Genomic DNA, 19,154 nt, shown 5'->3' on the forward strand with positions numbered 1-19,154 from the left:
CATACCTAACTTATTCTTTACAAAAAAAAAAAAAAAAAAAAAAAAAACTTGTAATGCTCATAGGTAAGTCAAACCAAACAGTTAGACTAGTAGTTGAGAGACCAAGACTTGCAAGCATATCAGCACACTGGTTGCCCTCTCTATACACATGCAAAACAACAAAATTTACAGTAGAGAGTATTAAAATGCAATTGCTCCATCTGTTCCTTAGGTGCCAAGGAACTAACTTATGATTACTGAAATCTTTCACAACTAATTCAGAATCGGTTTCCAACCAGAGATCAGATCAATTGTATTGTTTAGCCAACTCAATGACTCTCATTGCACCAGATGGTTCAGCAGAGAAAGCATTACCAGGGCTTAAATTTTCAGAGAAGCAAAGGAGAAAATCAGCATCCTTGTTCCTAAAAATTCCTCCACAGGAAGATGATGTGGAAGTAGCAGCTCCATCCGTATAACATGAAGATAGAATAGAAAGAAGGAAAAAAAAACTATATACAGCGACAAACCTAAAGGCCAATGTTTTAATGATAACCATCAAGATTCTTCATGGAATCCCTCATAGAAGCTACACCAACAGGAACTACGGTAGCATCCTTGTCAGCACTATCAAATCCACTCCGTCCTCAACATACTCATATTTATTTTACATATTTTTCTTCGATCAACGATAGATAATGTTGAAAACATAAACTTTCTTCCTAAAAGGATAAAATGTTCAAATTCATTGACTGCGCCACTTAAAAAAATTTGGTCAATCTAATTTTTTTTTGGAAAGGAAAAAATATTTATTCAATCTTACTGTCAAAGGTAGATTGGCGGCTGGTCAAGACAAACTTTGATTAATTTTTCGTTATCGCATTTTGTGGAATTTGAGTTAAAAAAGCACGTATGTCTATTTTTTTTTCCTACATGACTTAAGATAGGTGAGACATTTTCCATTTCATCCCTGTCTTGGCCCCTTTATTTCCCCCTCTGGATCCCAAATCGATTCAAGAAAATTAAAAATTTCCTTATAAAGCAATTTTTTATGCATGTGTTATCTGACAACGTTTTCACAGTACATTTATATATGTATATGGTTCCACCACAAACAATGTGTGTATCTTATTACTATACTTATACCACACCTACATTTTCTTGGGCACATGCAATGCAATGCAATGAATATATGGCCCAGCACAATAATGTTAAGCCACACTTTATCTATATGCTATAGTATAGATATATTAATCCACATCCTAACATGAATAATACTCCATATATAATCAAGAGAATTAAATATTCAAGAAAGTTTTAATTGCATCAACCTCTTTATCCTTAAAAAACTTTAGTTCCTGGATTGCCAAATTTCTTGCTTCAACAACTTCTTTATGATCTTCCTTGAATCCCCATTTTATCATTCCTTGAATAATCCCAACATAAAAACCAAATTTCCTCAATCTCTCAATTTCCTCTTCACACCCTCCACCCAAAACACCACCACATACAGCCCCACACGAATGCAACCTACCTTCATATTTCTCCACCACACGCCTGATTTCTTCCACGTGGCAAATCTCATCACCGTCGGATCCACCACCCAAAGTTTTCATGTACTGTGCATCTATCACCCCTCCTCCTGAACCCACAGCCCGTGAGATCTCAACCATCACCTTTAAGATCCTCTCAGAATTTTCTCCACCGTCGGATCTAGCTAATAATTCAAATCCAAACGGGACAATTCCATCACCAGTAAGAAGCTCCACGTTAGGCCCGTAAACATGATCGATCATTGGCCCGGGCTTGGGACCGGGTCTGTCTGAGAGTGGAAGATGCTCGTGGGTGTAAGTGGCTGCTTCCATTAGTAACAAAGCTGAAGCGGCGGATATGGCTTCCTGGCGTTGACCACCGACGAGCTCACATGCGGCGAGGCATAACGCCGGCACGGTTGTTTTAGGAGCTGTGAAAATGAGGTGGTGCATGGGCTCAAAAACCAAAAGGGGTTCTTTGATGGTAATCGTTTGTTTGAGATGAGCTTCTACGTCAGCATGCAAGGAAGCCCAGTAAGGAGTTTGAGTCATACTCATTCTGACGGTGGTGGGCTTGAGCTTGGTGGTTAAGTGGGAACGGTGTTGATTTGATATGCATGAGAAATGAACGGTGGATTTGACATTGGTGAGGTGGGAAGTTGTAGTAGCCATATTGGAAGAAGAAAAAAATTAGGTGAAAGGTTGAAGAAGAGAAAGGAGGGAGAAGAATGAAATAAGTCACAAGTTGAGAATTATTTTGATTTTGATATTGATGGGATCCTTAATTATTATATCTATATATCTATATAGGTTCGTTCTATGGTGTTGATATTCAACTAATAGAAATTTGTCTGCTTTGCTTGACATTTTTTTAATGTGCTTAGATTTTTTCTTATAAAAGAAATCAAATAAAAATGAGACTAAATTATAGATGAGAGAGAGAGAGAGAGAGCAGGAGACAGAGATTGGAGGACATGTCTATAATAATAGAGTGCTGTATAATTAATTGATTGAGACTGTAATTTTACTTTACTACAATATTAGTCTGCATGCATGACTCTAAAAGCAAAAGTAACATCAAGAATTCCAGAAGAAAGAAAGCACATATGAAGAAGCTAAATGCTAACAAGTGTTTAGATATAAAAAATTTGAAAGTGGTGTGGTGTATTCGATTTTTGATAATTTAAAAGAGAGTAAAATTTCATGGTAATTTTATAATAGGGATACATGGAGTAGTAGGGATTTAAGAAGAGCAAGAAGAAGGGAGAAGAATGAAATAAGTCACAAGTGGTGCTATTGATATTGATAGATCCTTAATTACAATTTTTATGGCTGTGTTCATTCTTCCGTCAAAACGTTCGTTCCATGATGTTGATGTTCAACCAAGGGAAATTTGGCTGCTTTGCATGGTCATCTTTTTTTTTAATGTCTCCCTTACGTTAGGTAAGGTGAGAAACTCGTGTCAAATGTCAAATAAAAAAGGGTAAACAGTGTTTTTAGCCCCTGTAATATAAGTCACTTTTGGGTTTAGCCCCTGTAAAAATTTTTTTTTTAGATTCCACCCTCATAAAATTTTTTTGTTTTGGTTTTGGCCCCTGACCCCTCTGACTCAGCAGAATCTATGAGGTGGCACTGACGTGGCATTTTTTTTATTTTTCAATTTTTTTTTGAATGCCACGTGTGTAAATGAATGTCCACGTGGCATTTCTGATTTTTTTTAATTAAAAAAATTTAAAAATTATTTTTTTTAAAAAAAAAATTTATTAAAATTTTTTTTAAAAAAAACAAAAAAAATTCTTAAAAAATAAAAAAAATGAAAAAATTTCTGAAATCTGAAATTGGAAAAACTAATAAAAAATTTCGAAAATTTCATTTTTCCAGAATTTTAATTTTTTTCAGAAAATTTCGAAATTTTATTATTTCAGAATATTTTTCATTAATTTTTTTCATTTTTATTAATTTTTCAATTTTCCAGAATTTTTTAATATTTTTTCCAATTTTTTTATTAATTTTTCATTTTTCCAGAATTTTTTAATTATTTTTAATTTTTCCAGAATTTTTTAATTTTTTTTAAAAAAATAAAAAATGCCACGTGTATCCCCAAAAAAAATATAAAATAAAATTAATTATACAGTTAGTGTGACACGTCATCAAAAAAGGTGACACAACATGCCACGTCAGCGCCACGTCAAAGATTCTGCTGACTCAAGGGGGTCAGGGGTCAAAACCAAAACAAAAAAATTTTATGAGGGTGGAATCTAAAAAAAAAAAATTACAGGGGCTAAACTCAAAAGTGACCTATATTACAGGGGCTAAAAGCACTGTTTACCCAATAAAAAATACAATAAATTAGATATGAGAGATAAAAAGAAAAGCAAGTGGAGGAGAGAGAGCTCTTTTTTTTTTTCAAAAAAAAAATATATTTTAGAGGAAACTTATACCAATAAGTTAATTAATAATAGATATATCAATGGATTGAATTAATGGTGTGTTTGATCCGCTAAAAAATAATATATAGGATAAAACAACTTTAGTTTTACAGTGTTTGATTTGTAAAACTGTTTTAAGGACAGAACAAACTTGAGGTAAGGGACAACACAAAAGGTGGAAATTTTGTCTCTCGCTAAACCACGTCACAATTTTTTGTACCACGTACAAGTTGTCTGAAATACGAAAATAGTTTTTTGTTCATTGAAAATCGTATAAGATAAAAAATTATTCAATATCATAGAAGTTTGTCTTGTGCTAATTGTTCTGCGTTATGTTGTGTTGTTATGTCGTATACATATTGTTTACCAGATCAAACACACTTATATATTTGATAAAGAGTAACCGAAAGTTAATAAATTAGTCGATAGTGGATAAACTTATGGTAGCACATAATAGATAAATTCGTTTATAATTGATAATTAACGGAGTGCACCATAAAAACATGTTAATTATCCTTAAACTTTGAAAATCTTGAATGTTTTTTTCCAAACATGTTTAAATAAAAAATTCATTTATTAAAATTAATTTTTTTTAATATGAAATAAATTAAATATGAAGTTTTTAAATGTAAAAAATTAAGATAAAAGTAACGAAAATATTAACTTAGAAATCAAATTTAAGTTTATTTACTGTAGAATTTTTTTTCTATAATATTTTAAAGATGGTTGTAAAAAAAACAATTATCTAAAACATACATGATGGCTTAGCAAGTGTTTGTTTGGATTTGGGTTTTATTCAATTTTCCCGCGTCCCAATATCTTCTTTAAGTGAATTTTGTGAAGCTATATTTTCAAGCTTCTGAAATATGGCGATATTGATGGATCCTTAATTGTAATTGATGTTGCCTTGTTTGTCGTTGATATTTAATTAACGGAAATCTGCTTGTTTTGCTTGGATATAGATATCAATGTCTTTGTTATGTTAAACACATGCTTCGTCCTTCCAAAAATATAAGAATTGATCAACTCATGTTGATCCTTTTTTTTTTTTTCATTTGAAGTTTTCCTTAAAAAAATTCTTTTATTAAAAAAATTGTAGTAAAAAACATTACAATATAAAAAAAATATTTTAAAAAATTGTTATAACCTACTGGACTAACTTGAGCTTAAGATTAAAGAAGCCGAAAGAAATGAAAAGAAATAAACACACATAACAAATGACGATATTGATGGATCCTTAATTGTAATTGATGTTGCCTTGTTTGTCGTTGATATTCAACTAACAGAAATCTGGATGTTTTGCTTGGGTCTATATCAATGTCTTTGTTGTGTTAAACACATACTTCCTCCTTCCAAACTTATGTTGATCTAATTTTGTTTATATTTTGAAACGGAAGAAGTATGTAAAACAGAAAAAAGAATGAGTTATAGTGGTGGGATTTATATAAACTCATACTTAATTTTTTTTTTTTTTTTTAGTCTAAGGATTAAAATTTTACCTTTGAAATGGAATAAGTGAGAGATTTAAGATTCGAATACTAATTACCACATGTATAAAGTAATGTCCATACCAATTGACAAATAAACGATATTTATAGTAACACTCACATTTGAATCTAACATAGTGGAATAATGTTCATCATGTCAGTCTCACCATTAAGATTTGTTGGGTTTTGTTGACGAAGTATTATCCATGATTTCATCGTTTTAAATATATAGTTTAGGGAGTAACTCACAACAGACGAGGCCATCTAAATTTTTTGGAGGTCCTATTTCAATTTTGAAATTATTATATGTTTTGTTGGTTTACTTTGCACAGCCTGACCACATATATCTCCAAATCTCCATATAATTTCCAAGTCTTCCTTGTGACGTGACTAAGGATGGCAAAAAAATCCGCACCCATAGATATTTGCAGATAAAATCAGCCACAGATATGTAGCGGATACCATAATGAATATCCATGGATATAAATAAACGGATATTTTAACTACCCACTAATTAATGGATACAGATGTGGATTTAACGGTATCCGCACCCGCGGATATCTATACCCGCTATTAAACCGAATAAATTACATAAATAATCTTAATACCTTTCAATTTCCTGAGCAAAAAACCTCGGTAATGTGAGTGTCATTAGTTATTACACGACTATTCAAATCTGTATTACGTTCCTTTAAAAGGAAGTGAAAGTGGTCAGGATTGTTGAAGCAAGAAACTTTGTTTTTGCTAAATATGATGAGCTTTATTTATGCTTTTGTTAAATCAAATAACTTTATTTTTATTAAATGTAAGGAGCTTATTTTATGTTTTTGTTGAGTCAATGATCTTTGTTGTTATTATAATGTATGAATATTATGTTTTGCTAAAAAGAAAAGGAAATATGCATGCTATGAACTTTTGTTTTTAAATTTCAATTTTTATGAAAACTTGTGAAGTATCCTTAAAGAACGTTCTTAGAACACTCGTTAGCAAGAATGTTTTGTTTAAAGAGTGTCCTTAGGGTTTTTTTTTTTTTTTTTAAGAATGTTTTGTTTATTTTGAATTCACGATTTCTTTGAGGGAGGTGAAGACATATTTTTCCTTTTAAAATTAAAGAAGTCTAATCATTCATCTTTTATAAATGTTAGAGTTATAGATAGATACAACAAATATTGAGTGTGAATTATTAGCTCCAAAAAATATTAATATCAATACTAAAACTTCATACTCCTCCGTCTCATTTTAATTGTCCTTTTAAAGTATTTTTTCTATCTTAAAATAATTATTATTTTAGAATATCAAAACAACATTTATTATATTTTTTCACTAATACCTTTATTTAATGAATTCCACTCAATTTAACTACCCCTCTAAATATAATTAATAGATCCGTTTTAGTAAATGTATTATATTTAGCACAAAAAAATTATTATGGTTTTACAAGGTGAAAATATATTTTAAATGGAAATGTTATGAAAGAAACATGCTACTTGGTGCTCAATTTATTTTTCAAACGTCACATTCGATAGGACTCTTTTTAGTGAAATATTGTAAAGTCTAACCCATTTAAATTGATCTGATGATATTGGCTTGAGATCTAAGACTTTGCATGAGGTCAGATTTAGTTTTTTTAAAAAAAAAAAAGGTATTGTGAAGTTTTAGAGTTTTTCTATTCACACCCCATATTTTTCTGGTTACACCCAAATTTTCTTAAAAGTTTTTAATAATACCAAAATTGTCCTTTTATATAATTTTTCTTAAAACCTTAATCTTATTCATTGTCACTGAGCTTCACCCTATTTCACCCCACAAACGATCAAACAATATGATGTTCAATCAATCTCTATGGAAGATTAAAGAGTGAATCAAAACTTCTTTCATCCATACTCGATTGAATATAAGCAAGTTCTTCTTTTTCAAGTAGGTTCATGTAAACTAAGTTTACATGAACCTACTTAAACTGAGTTTACATGACCTATTAAACTAAGTTTACATGAACCTACTTAAAACTGAGTTTAAATGACCTACTTAAACTGAATTTACATGTACATACTTAAAATAAGATTATGTAGAATCATTGAACAAGGTTAATATGCACACTTAAACTCAGTTTACATGACCTACTTAAACTAAGTTTGCATGACCTACTTAAACTGAGTTTAAGTATGTACACTTAAACTCAGTTTACATGATCTACTTAAACTAAGTTTACATGACCTACGTAAACTGAGTTTAAATATGTACACTTAAACTCTATTTACATGATCTACTTGAACTAAATTTATATGACCTACTTAAACTGAGTTTAAAATTAAATTACAGTAGAAGGAAAACATAAATTGAACCTCGAAAAAGCTAAGAATTATGGAACCAATAACAAGAAAAACATAATCAATTGAAGAACACAACTTACTAACCTCATATGCTTCGAATTTTATTGGAAATCTTGCATAGAAGGGATAAATCTTACTTGGAGAAATAATTTTGGAAGAGGAAAGAAGAGGGATTTTGAGGTGTAACCAAGAAAGAAGGAAAATGCTTTTTTAAAAATAAATTTTATGAAAGGGTAATTTTGTCATTGTGGGGTGTAACCAGAAATATACAGGGTGTAATTAGAAAAAGTCAGGTTTTATTCTTAAAACAACAAATGTCAAAGTCCGTTACGTTTCGATCCTCTCAAAAGTCCGTTACTTATAGGTAAAAATAGTTTAAGCTTTTACACTCCCCGACATTGGAAGAAGGAGGCCATGGATACTCCGATGGCGGAGGCGGCAGAGTCAACCTCCGACGATGACGACATTGACAGAATAAACCAACTACCAAACTCCTTACTACATCACATCCTCTCCTTCCTCCCTACCAAAACCTGCATTCGTACCACACCCCTCGTTTCTCGCAAATGGCGCAATATTTGGAAGAATCTCGAAGCCTTGGATTTCTGCGACAGTTCCAGCCCCGTAATTTATGAATTCGATAACGACGAACAGTTCTTGATCTTCTCCGTTTTCGTCAACACTGTCCTCACTCTCCGCAAATCTCGCATTGTTCGGAAGTTCCGTCTCTCATGCTATCACGTTCAACTCGATCCCTTCTATAACCACTCGATTGACACGTGGATCAATGCCGCCATTGGCCCAAACCTCGAGGAGTTTCATCTCACTCTGCTTACCGCCGCCGGCTTCAACAGGGTGCCTGTTTCCCTCTTCTCTTGCCCTAACCTTGTCTCTCTCAGGCAACAATTCCTTTCATCCTTTCTTTTTGTTTTTTTATCGTCAAATTCTCTATCATAGGGTAGTTTAATGTATGTAAGTTTATTAGTCTATTCAAACATACAACTGGATCTATGAAGCACGGACACCTACACGCCCCAACAGGGATAATAATTTGAAAAAAAAGACACAATTCAGTGTAATCATAGATCTTGTGTCGTGTTTGTGACATGGGGATCCGAGGAGTGTCCGGATTAGTAAGTTGTCATGAAATAGACTCTTTTAAACATTAACAGCTTATTTCAATAGGGACTACAAATATATTTGCTTTTTTTATTTTTTATTTTTTTGCACAGTTCAGCTGTTCTCTGATTTAGTTTAAATGAGATATGATACGTGATGATAACTTGACGTAACATTCATGTAATGTACTTCAGTTTCAATGACTATATCATTCTGCAATTGCAAGACAATTCGGAGATTTGTTTACCGTCACTGAAGTTGCTGCAACTACTAGACATGTATAATTTGGATTTAAATTCTGTGAATGTCCTTCTCTCTGGCTGTCCTGTTCTCGAAAATCTGGAAATTTCTTTTGCTCCTGAATCTTTGGCCACACTTCGGGTGTCATCTTCAACCTTGAAGAGGTTAAAAATCAATGTTGAGAATGAGGTTGGGGCTTACCTTGAAATAGACGCGCCTGATCTCAAGTACCTTAGTCTCACCAATATCACGTTTCGTGATGCTGCTTCTGTTGGGAACTTGCACAATGTGGAAGAAGCACATCTAGATGTATTTTCCACTCCTGAAAGTGAATCTGTTGAACCTGTACTCAGTCTTCTCCGAGCTCTCTCTGGAATTAAACATCTAGAGCTGCTTAGTTTAACTACAAAGGTGAGTGATTAAAGTTTTTATTATTTGTATTATATGTTGTTTTGTGCTAATTATTATTAAATAATCACTTAATCACTTGCTTTTGTCTTGTACAAGCAGTGGCTATTTGCTGCCCCTGTCTTAGATTTTCCTGAATTTCGCCACTTGCTTTATATAGAGCTTTGGTTTCTCTCTGTCAACATAAGTTTTCTGATCGACATGCTTCAAAAATGTCCTGTGCTACAAACTCTCATAACATTCAACTACAAGGTTTGTCTAGAGCTTTGTTGTGTCCGTGTATTTTTTGTTTGGATCTTACATGTGAGTTGTCCATTGTTGCCAGATGCATCCATCATTTGATTCATCACCTTCATATGAATGGGAAGTGAAGCCGAAAAGTGTTCCTAAATGTCTTGTATCCCATTTGACCTTTATTGACCTTCAAGAATATCTCGGAAATTTAAATGAGCTGGAATTTACAAGCTATGTTTTGCAAAATGGACTTGTTTTGAAGACAATGCATATTCGCAGTTTTTCGCTAGAACAACAGGGGGAATGGTTGAAAAAAATCTCCGATCTACCAAAGGCATCTGCCACGTGTCAAGTTAAATTTCACTGAGCTGCATCATCTCAAGGTGTGAATGAACTCTTACTTTATTTTACGTGGCTTTTTCTATCAAAGATGATGTTATGAGTCTGCACAATTAGCTTTCCCTTGTTTTTACATGCATGCCACCAAATTTTCAACTATATTGTTTGTGGTGGAATTCCATGACACCCCCAAAGTATCTAAATTTATTTGTTCTTGTTATGTTCTCATAATTAAATCTAAGGAGCAATGTTCAAAAGAAGCCTAGAAATACAGTTAGGCTTGGGAAGAAGTTATATAATATTATTAGCTAGTTAGAATATGAGTAATGGATAGTTAAGTTTGGATGGGAAGGGGGTGCATTCAGTTAACTGGAGAATTGGTGATCAGAAGAGACTAGGCTCTCGAATTCCCAGTACACTCTTATTCTTTTCATCCTTTTATTTATAATTCCTAAACTCAATGAGTTGTAGTTTCTATTGTTAGCAATTTCCTTGAGATGTATCATTAATAAAAGAAGTCTATTCAGTATATTAATTTAATTTCCAACCAATTCTATCACCTTGCTGGGTGTATGGGTGGAAATCATGCATCATGCATATAGAATAGAATAGTGAGAGTGAGAGAAAAGGCAGGTTGGAATTTAGTTAGAATTAAGGGAATTTAGTTAGAATAGAATAGTGAGAGTGAGAGAAAACCAATGAGATGCTAGTAGTGGCTTCCATCATTTTGATGACACTCCTAACATAGATTATCATGGGGGTAATGAGTAGCAGCTTATTGCCTGACACATTTCAACTGTTAGTTAGATGTTCGCTATCACTGTTACAATTAAGTTACAATTTCTATTTTTGGCTGTTGGCTATTAGTTGCAATTCTGTATATATGTAGTTTATTGTAGTCCAATATATGTCCATTGCAGCTCTGTTGCACTCTCACATCGTGTGATTATATTTTCCTATGCCATTCTAACTTCTAGTTCTTACACCATAATGAGTTGTATCATCTCTCCTTATGAGGGAGAACTGCCAAGTGTGGTCAAAGACCATGTCATTGGCATTATAACAACATTCAGTTTGTTGATGAAAATATTCATCAGTCTACAACAGCTGATCCACTTTTTGGCACATGGGATAGGGTAGGTGTAATATCATGCTGTAGATTCACCAATAGAACAATGTTTACTTGCTTAGAATATCATTTTGATTTAGCAATCTATATGTTGATTACACTCCAATAGATGGCCATTGCCTGTTTGAGCTATTAGTTGCACTTTCACATTGTGTGATTTTTTTTCTTGCTATTCTATTCTAGGACCTTGTGTTGTCAATGTATTTGACATTACAACAAGATGCAGTTTGTTGATGACAATTTTCATTAGCCTACACAAGCTGATCCTTAGAATAGCACTGTGACTAGTAAATATGAGTGTGACCATGACAGACTAAGATGGGAAATAACTGGTTAAGGTAAGTAGGAATCAATGAAAGTGAGACATTTCACATTTGTGTTAAGGTTTTGGTTTGAAGCATCAATGGGGACTTTTCTGTAAGTGCTGCAGATAGATGAAGTCTAATGCAGATAGATGACAACACTTGCAAGCAATTAGGCACCTAAATCTCACGAAGACATCAAATGCACGGTTCTACCGAAGTAGTAAAAATAGAGTATCATTCCGACAGGGAGTTGTTCAATTCAATTAACTTTAGTTGATGATTAGAAGAGGTTAAATTGCAAAGTTGGGGTTTTCAAATGGTTGAAAGAAAATATAATAATAAAAAAAGAGCCTTGGGATTATTGGTTCATCATAATTACAGACCCTTCACAAACCAAAACCTTAAACCTAGAACTTTATGTTAGACCTACTTTCTACTCTTTAGCCTATCACATATCCTTTCGGTCTCAGTGAGTGTGTTTCTCTAGCAACCATGCCTATTTTCATGGTTGATTGCTATTGAAATCCTTGAAGCTCGAAACTTTATTGTCTCAAGGTTTGCTAAACTATTTTCATGTTTCGCAATCCTTGTCTATATTCACTTGTTCCAATATTAAAACTTCATCTTTCAATCCTTCGCTTAATATTTGTGATGAATCAATAACAACTATTAAACTTCATCTTTCGATCCTTCGATTAATAGTTGTTATTGATTATAAGAACGGTGAAATAGATTAAAAATTAGGGTTACATAAAATTAGGGTTTAAAGCTTGGTTTGATTAGGATTATGTCATTAGACTTATCCAACAATCCCAAGACAAGAAGAGTCTACTCACTCATGTTCATCGTAGACATGGAGCAGAAGAAGAAAAGCATAGAGTAAATAACAAAGAAATAAAGAAAGAACTTTTATTAAGAAAGACAATTGTCACTTATTGAATTCCAAGAACAAAAGATGAATTGTTGTGATAGCTAGCTACTCTATTTATAGTCTTATGTCGACTTAAAACCTAAGCAACTAATCACTAGAATGTTCCACAAGAAACCACAGGCTTTTAGGTTAAAATAGGTAGCTTGTTTCCGAAGCAAAAGCAGCAAAAGAGCACCCTGAAGCTTGGCACGGCTGTGCTGCTGGTGGCACGGGCCGTGCCTCCTCTCTGACTTGGGGAGTGACATATTTTTGTCCCATATTTCGTATTTTCATCCCGAATCAGCTTCTACTAATTATTGACTCATCATATGACTAGTTATTTGTAGTCTTTCTTGTTGGGAATAAACCTAATGAAATTTGAAATATGATGACATTTGCAGTGTGCTTTGCGGCTTCACTAAGAAGAAGACGTTGGGAGCAAAACGGAAGATTATGCATTTTTTAATTTCAGCACGTTCACGTGGCTCTGGCCGTGGCAGCTATTATGTTTGTTTCTTCGTGATTAGTTAGTCTCATGGATGATTCCTTTTATTGTTGGTCTGGAGTCAAGACATGTTGTCTCATTATCTTCTCAGTCCATTTCTTTTTATATGCTCTATAGTCTATACTCTCTAAATTTCTTGATCATGAGAAAAGACAGAACATCTTATATTTGAACTGTTATACCCATCTATCTGATTATTTGTTAACCACTTTATTGGAAATACAGGTTTCATTTTTTTTTTTAAAGAAGGAAATACAGGTTTCATGTTGATTGATACCAAGTCCCCATTCAGTTATTTCACAGTTAAAAATTGGTTCCTAATCCCATTGTTGATGGATATACAAAATTTCCTTTTCTCATACCTTTGGAATCAAGATATACAAAATTATGTCTTCTTTATTTTACAATTTCAAATGTTTTATATTATTCTCTTGTGATGGGGATTGTCAACAATACGTTTAACAAAAAAAAGTTGAGTAAATAGGCAATTACCCCTCGAAATTGTAAGTTTCGTCAATTACCTCCTGAAATTAACAAAACTTCAATTACCCCCTGAAATTACAGAACGTTAATCAATTTGCTCCCTCAGTCAAATTTTTTTTGTTGGTGAAGATGACGTTTTGCAAATACTCCCTGAAGTTTTGCACTTATATGTGACATTTGGTAGCAAACATTCAGAGAAGAGTGAATTTGGAAAACATTTTCAAAGTTGAGACTAAATTGAAATATTTATATTTTCAAGACTAAATCAGAAGAACTAACAATGCCAACCATTTTGATTCATTTCGGTTGCCAATAATATACTTAATAAGAGAAATGTTAGGAACATTTTATTTTCAAAACTCTTATTAACACAGCTGTAAACTCACCCTTGTATTGAGTTTTTCATAAAGTGATGAGTCATGAGACCAATACGAATTTCATCCACTAAAAAAATGAATGTTGTTATTATTCTCTACTTAAGAAACACTTTACAATGTTTAGTATATGGCATTAATAATAGAAGAGCTAAATTGAAAAGCGTTTTACAAGAGTCCTCCAAGTATGAAATTGAAATATTCATCTTCTTAAGTGGAGCTTCTGTTTTTTTTTTTTGTTGACAGAAACAAACTTACCCATTTCATTCATAATAGTAGTTTTAATACAAGATGACATATAATCATGAACTTGAGAACTATTATAAGATAATGACGCCCTAGCTAAAGAGTGGGCAACCTTATTTGCTTGTCTCCTAATGAAACTTATCTTAAAGTTTTGATGATTCATAAGTGAAACTTTACAATATGGAGCTTTTAAGAACTATGAATCTTCTTCAATTTATTTTACAAGAGTTCAATTATTATAGGAGGAATATTATTTGAACAACTAAAAATTGTTTCTATACAAAAAACACCACTTAATTATAACTATTGATTTAATTTTAAAGAGATAAAAAACTAATAAGAAAACAAAATCTATCGATATCGTATATAAATACGTTGTTGAACAATTAAATAGTTGTCCAAATAACATTGTCATACATAAAACTACATAACCCGCTTTTAAGGTGCATTCTCAAAATTGAACTTTTTTTTTGGTATATTTGTTTCAACGTTTAAGAAAAATATAATATCATCTCATTGTTTATAAATGTTGTATTAGAGTCCGTTTGCTATAATTTTCTTAACAAACAAAACATTTTTTTTTTCAAAAATAATCACTTTTAAGAATATCGTATCTGTTTGTTTTAACTTTTTTTAAAAAAATCAGAATCTTAAAAAAATCAAAAACAAATTCAAATATGAAATTGTTATGTACAACTTTTCAAAATGTAGATTTTTTTTAGAGGAAAGAGAAAATGTGGTTCAAAAGATCGAACTGATTTGATAACAAAAAATTAATCTAGTTGTATAAAAAAAATAATGTTTTATTTAAAAAAAAGTTATTTTTATCGCAGTAAACAAACATAAAATAAATTATGATTTTTTTATAAAATCTTTAAAAAATAATCTCTAAATTATTTTATATCAAAATCACTTGTTTCAATGTGAAACAAATAGACTAATTTCTATATAAAATGTTATATTAACTTTCTATGTTTTGTCGTAAAAAACAGTGTTAGGTAATGTCGGTTTGGTTTATTTGAGAACAATTAAACTAGTCCTTCAGGTTTTTTTGGTTCCTCTGAATTTTTTCTATAGGTCATTGCACATTCATTTTTCAATTTTGATGGATAATAAAGGTAAAGGATCAAAAGCATTATCAACCTCTTTGCAAAACCTTAATTTGAATCTGAATTCCCAATCCAACTTCAAATCCAACAAGTCTTCCATTACAACAACGATCACCCGTCCTCAATTTCCCGGTAATTCTTTCTTTCAACCCCCCTTCTAAGCGCTTATTGCTTATCACGTGATAAGCGCTTTTGTATAAGCTATTTCCATAGAAAGATATAATAAATTTATATTGTTTTCGTTAGATAAGCTCGATTAAGTCAATTCAAAAATGACCATGATAAAATTTGGAGACGATTGATTTGCGTTTGGAACTTGAATAGGAATATAGGATGATTGAAGTTTGTTTGTTAGCCACTAGGTGTGTGTTTTGTGTTAGAACTGACTTACGAGGAGTTTGTGTGATTTACATTAGGTCATTCATTGTTTTAAACAACTTAATTAAGCGCTTATTGCTATAAGTTTTGTGAGACTGTTGGGAGGGATTATGCATAAGCTATTTAAACTAATTTCGTATAATCTATACCTTGTTTTCACAAGCTATCTTGGAGAGCTTATGGGAATAAGCTGAAAACGGCTTATAAGCTGTTTCCATAAGCTCTCCCAAACAATCTCACAACTCAAGTGCTTATGCTAGTAGATGCTCAAATAAGTCAATCCAAACAGGCCTTGGTGGTAAACATGCACAAATGCTTTATTTCAGAGATGGCGTTATATAATTATGAGGGGGTTTGTTGGGTCATGTTTGAATAAACAACTTGATTAAGCGCTTATGCCATAATCGTTTATCATATAAGTGTATGTATAGGCTATTGTTATAACTAATAAAATAAAGTCTCACATAATCTATAAATCTATAAGCTGTTTTCACAAACTATCTTGAAGAGCTCTCTGAAATAAGATGAAAACAACTTATAATCTGTTTCCATGAGCTCTTTATAACCAATATACTGAAGTCAAACTAGTTACATATAATCTATAAGCTGTTTTCACAAACTATCTTAGAGAGTTTACGGAAATAAGCCGAAAACACCGTATAAGTTTCCATAAGCTCTTCCGAATGATTTCTCAACTCAAGAGCTTATGACAGTGGACACTCAAATACACCAATTGAAACAGTCCCTCGGTGGTGCTTTCTTCCCCAATCATATGCCACAGAAGATGACATTAACTAAATTCCATGAGAAATTTGTCGCGCAGGATTCCTTACTAAGACAAAACCTCCAAGTCTAGTCAACCTCTGCATTGGACTTATTGGAAGACATTTGGAGGATATTATTGAAGATTTAGATGAGATTGCTGCCGGCTTGCCGGCTGAAATTAAGGTAACTTAGTTGAAAATGATTTTATATCTCCTCAAGTCATATGTCATGTATTTATGCACATACTTGTCTAAAACAAGAATCGTTAATGATGTACTTGACAAAGTAAACAAACTTTGATGACAGTTAGCGGTAGCAGCTATTGCTAGAAGAAGAAAGTTGCTGAATGATGATGTCCTGATTGCATTAGCTGATGCTTCGTGGGAAATCCTTGATGTCTCTTGCTCGGATGTTTCAGATTTTGGATTGATAAAAGCAGCTGAAGTATGTAGATTTGTTAAAGCTCTGGACATAAGGTATAGAATTATAACTTTTGTTTTTTAAAAATGACTAAGCTAGGAGCCTAGGACTATGTCGTCATTTTAATGCAAAACAATGTTCTTTATGTTTGAGAATAAGAGAAATTGTCATATTTTTTCCAGCATTATTTAGTCTTTTGAGTTGCGATGTATATTCAAATTCATAAACATTTCTTACAATATGCTCCAGTTTTAGTCTTAAGCTTATGTGATGTTACAAGAACATGATATGCAAATATTTTGGACCTGCTTGCAAGCACTTCCTGCAAATATTTTTCTGTTTGGATTTGGACTATACTATAGAATATGTTGGAAGTAGTTGATCAACACAGATTTTGGTTTCTACTTTGGTATTCCATTATATTTTGTAGATTTGCTTCTATTAGATGTGATGATTATTAATTTTCTTCACTTTGAATCTGATCTGTCAATAACCTCACATGGGGTTAACATATTGTGATTCATGTCTTGCTTTGTAGAAATATCTTTATAGTGTCTAGTATGTTTTTTTATATTATATTTCTTTCTTTCAGAATCACTTGATATATTGAGACTATTTGCAGCCGGTGCACCAAAATTACTGCTAGTGGTATATCTGAACTTGTTAAGCACTGCCATTCATTGGATACATTGAGATGCGGGTACGTATATTGCATTTATCCATTTTCAGTTATAATTCTATGTTAGTACATTTTACCAACTGTGTTTCTTTTTGAAGTGTATTTCATTTGTCATTTAATAGTACTTAAATAATTCTATGTTAGTACATTTTACCAACTGTGTTTCTTTTTGAAGTGTATTTCATTTGTCATTTAATAGTACTTAATTTTGGAAACTGAAAGTTTTGCTTCGATGGGCTATTTTAATATCATATTCACATTACTGTTGCATCTGTCATTCTTTTGTAGTTAGGATATATAATTGAAGTTCACTTATAAATATCATCAAAACATGTCCACTCTTAATCTATGATGTCAAAAAATGTATTTATGATCACATAAGCTAGTTTCCTGCTCTATATATATATAATGTTTTTCCTTTCACTCACTGGAACAACACCGGCTAAAAAAATGTTTTAACTTAGGATTGCAAACCCCATAACAGGTACTGAACCATAATTAATATTGCAGAGGGTGTCCAAGGAGTGACAACACTGCACGGAGATGCTTGAGTATATTTAAACCAAGGCTAGAATATGTGGAAGAGGATTCTTGGGAGGAGCTTGATACTAAAGAAATGGCTAATGGTGCACAATCACTCCGGTGGCTAGTATGGGTATGAAGTTAAAATCGCTGTCTGGATTATGATAACTTGTAAATTCGTAATTGAATGTAGATTCTTCCCTTTCAGAAATTGAAAAGAAATTATTTTTATATATACCTATATATATATATATATATATATATATATATATGTTGAAGATATATACTTAATTGTTAATTTAATCTTAAAATATTTTGTTTTTGCAGCCGAACATTGATAATAATTCTTTAGAGGACTTTTCCGCCGAGTGCCCGCGTATCGTTGTAAATCCCAAGCCATCTCTATTTGGGTTTATGGGAACTCAAGTTCCTTTAGAAGCATTTCAAAATATCATATTAGATGATGCAGTTGTGAAAGACATTGATCCCAAGACATGGACAATGCATGGGATTGCAAAGAGGCCCATTTCTTCACCTTCTTCAAGCTCTACTGAATTATCAGTAGCTGAAAAATTCAGACTTGCCTTTGAGGAAAGGGATAATCGGTTAGCTCCAAAGCGAGCTAAAAATGCTCGGCAACATCAGCGTCGGGCAGCACGGGACATGTTGTTGATGAGCACAAATGCCAAGGCAGTGGTCTTAGCATCGCAAGCAAGCAAATCTCTCCATAGTCGAAACTTGTAGTCTCGGAGAATTCTGAAATGATAAGTATTTTTTTGGTCACCGTGGAATGTACTATTAACTTATGTATATGTGTAAGTTGTTTCTTGGTTATTTTATGCTAACAAGTTGGAATTGGGAAAGATTGTACCTTTGAATTTTTGTCCTGTTTGTTGTTTTACAAAGTGAAAATATATTTTAAATTGAAATGTTATGAAAGAAACATGATGGCTTGGTGTTCAATTTATTTTTCAAATGTCACCTGACGATATTGGTGCTTAGAAGGACTCTTTGTAGTGGAATATTGAGAAGTTAGAATTATGTTGATGGTGGAGATCAAATCCTTGACATCCTTGTCACTCCCTAATATTATAAGTTATGATTGATGAGAACGAAGGCATTGTTTGGCATTAATGTACAGGTGTAATATCTTGAACAATAGGCTCGCAAATTCACTTTATCAATTTTTTTCCTCCATAAACTAAAAATGGAGTTTCTTGATTTTGCTTTCA

General features: G+C 32.4%; 4 protein-coding genes across 4 annotated transcripts; 3 read left to right on the top strand and 1 right to left on the bottom strand.

The window, feature by feature from the left end:
* Positions 1-1,039: 1,039 nt before the first annotated feature.
* LOC146924979 (heterodimeric geranylgeranyl pyrophosphate synthase small subunit 2, chloroplastic-like) lies at positions 1,040-2,670 on the bottom strand. The gene has a single exon (XM_085709956.1). The coding sequence runs from the start codon at positions 2,181-2,183 to the stop codon at positions 1,278-1,280; it is 906 nt and encodes a 301-aa protein (XP_085566082.1). The 5' UTR covers positions 2,184-2,670; the 3' UTR covers positions 1,040-1,277.
* Positions 2,671-8,142: 5,472 nt separating this feature from the next.
* Positions 8,143-8,906, top strand: LOC146924981 (putative FBD-associated F-box protein At5g56440). Its single transcript, XM_085709963.1, has one exon. It carries the CDS (start codon positions 8,172-8,174, stop codon positions 8,712-8,714), a length of 543 nt encoding a protein of 180 aa, XP_085566089.1. The 5' UTR covers positions 8,143-8,171; the 3' UTR covers positions 8,715-8,906.
* On the top strand, positions 8,143-13,166 carry LOC146924980 (putative F-box/FBD/LRR-repeat protein At5g44960). Its single transcript, XM_085709962.1, has 4 exons — positions 8,143-9,527; positions 9,627-9,776; positions 9,850-10,141; positions 12,843-13,166. Exons 1-3 carry the CDS (start codon positions 9,060-9,062, stop codon positions 10,123-10,125), a joined length of 894 nt encoding a protein of 297 aa, XP_085566088.1. The 5' UTR covers positions 8,143-9,059; the 3' UTR covers positions 10,126-10,141; positions 12,843-13,166.
* Positions 13,167-15,027: 1,861 nt separating this feature from the next.
* Positions 15,028-18,865, top strand: LOC146924982 (RNI-like superfamily protein). The gene is made up of 6 exons (XM_085709965.1): positions 15,028-15,290; positions 16,360-16,484; positions 16,608-16,777; positions 17,344-17,421; positions 17,911-18,055; positions 18,250-18,865. Exons 1-6 carry the CDS (start codon positions 15,155-15,157, stop codon positions 18,664-18,666), a joined length of 1,071 nt encoding a protein of 356 aa, XP_085566091.1. The 5' UTR covers positions 15,028-15,154; the 3' UTR covers positions 18,667-18,865.
* The last annotated feature ends 289 nt before the right edge of the window (positions 18,866-19,154 follow it).

This window comes from Medicago sativa, chromosome 5 (assembly GCF_051527215.1).
Source record: "Medicago sativa cultivar Bolivia chromosome 5, Bolivia_mono, whole genome shotgun sequence".
NCBI classification, from domain to species: Eukaryota; Viridiplantae; Streptophyta; class Magnoliopsida; order Fabales; family Fabaceae; genus Medicago; species Medicago sativa.

Excerpts from the sequence above, each read along its gene's own strand:
- LOC146924979 (XM_085709956.1), bottom strand. The coding sequence starts at position 2,183 with ATGGCTACTACAACTTCCCACCTCACCAATGTCAAATCCACCGTTCAT.
- LOC146924981 (XM_085709963.1), top strand. The coding sequence starts at position 8,172 with ATGGATACTCCGATGGCGGAGGCGGCAGAGTCAACCTCCGACGATGAC.
- LOC146924980 (XM_085709962.1), top strand. The coding sequence starts at position 9,060 with ATGTACTTCAGTTTCAATGACTATATCATTCTGCAATTGCAAGACAAT. Across the intron at positions 9,528-9,626 it reads TGCTTAGTTTAACTACAAAG|TGGCTATTTGCTGCCCCTGT; the intron begins GTGAGTGATTAA and ends TTGTACAAGCAG. Across the intron at positions 9,777-9,849 it reads TCATAACATTCAACTACAAG|ATGCATCCATCATTTGATTC; the intron begins GTTTGTCTAGAG and ends CATTGTTGCCAG.
- LOC146924982 (XM_085709965.1), top strand. The coding sequence starts at position 15,155 with ATGGATAATAAAGGTAAAGGATCAAAAGCATTATCAACCTCTTTGCAA. Across the intron at positions 15,291-16,359 it reads CACCCGTCCTCAATTTCCCG|GATTCCTTACTAAGACAAAA; the intron begins GTAATTCTTTCT and ends TTTGTCGCGCAG. Across the intron at positions 16,778-17,343 it reads GTTAAAGCTCTGGACATAAG|CCGGTGCACCAAAATTACTG; the intron begins GTATAGAATTAT and ends GACTATTTGCAG.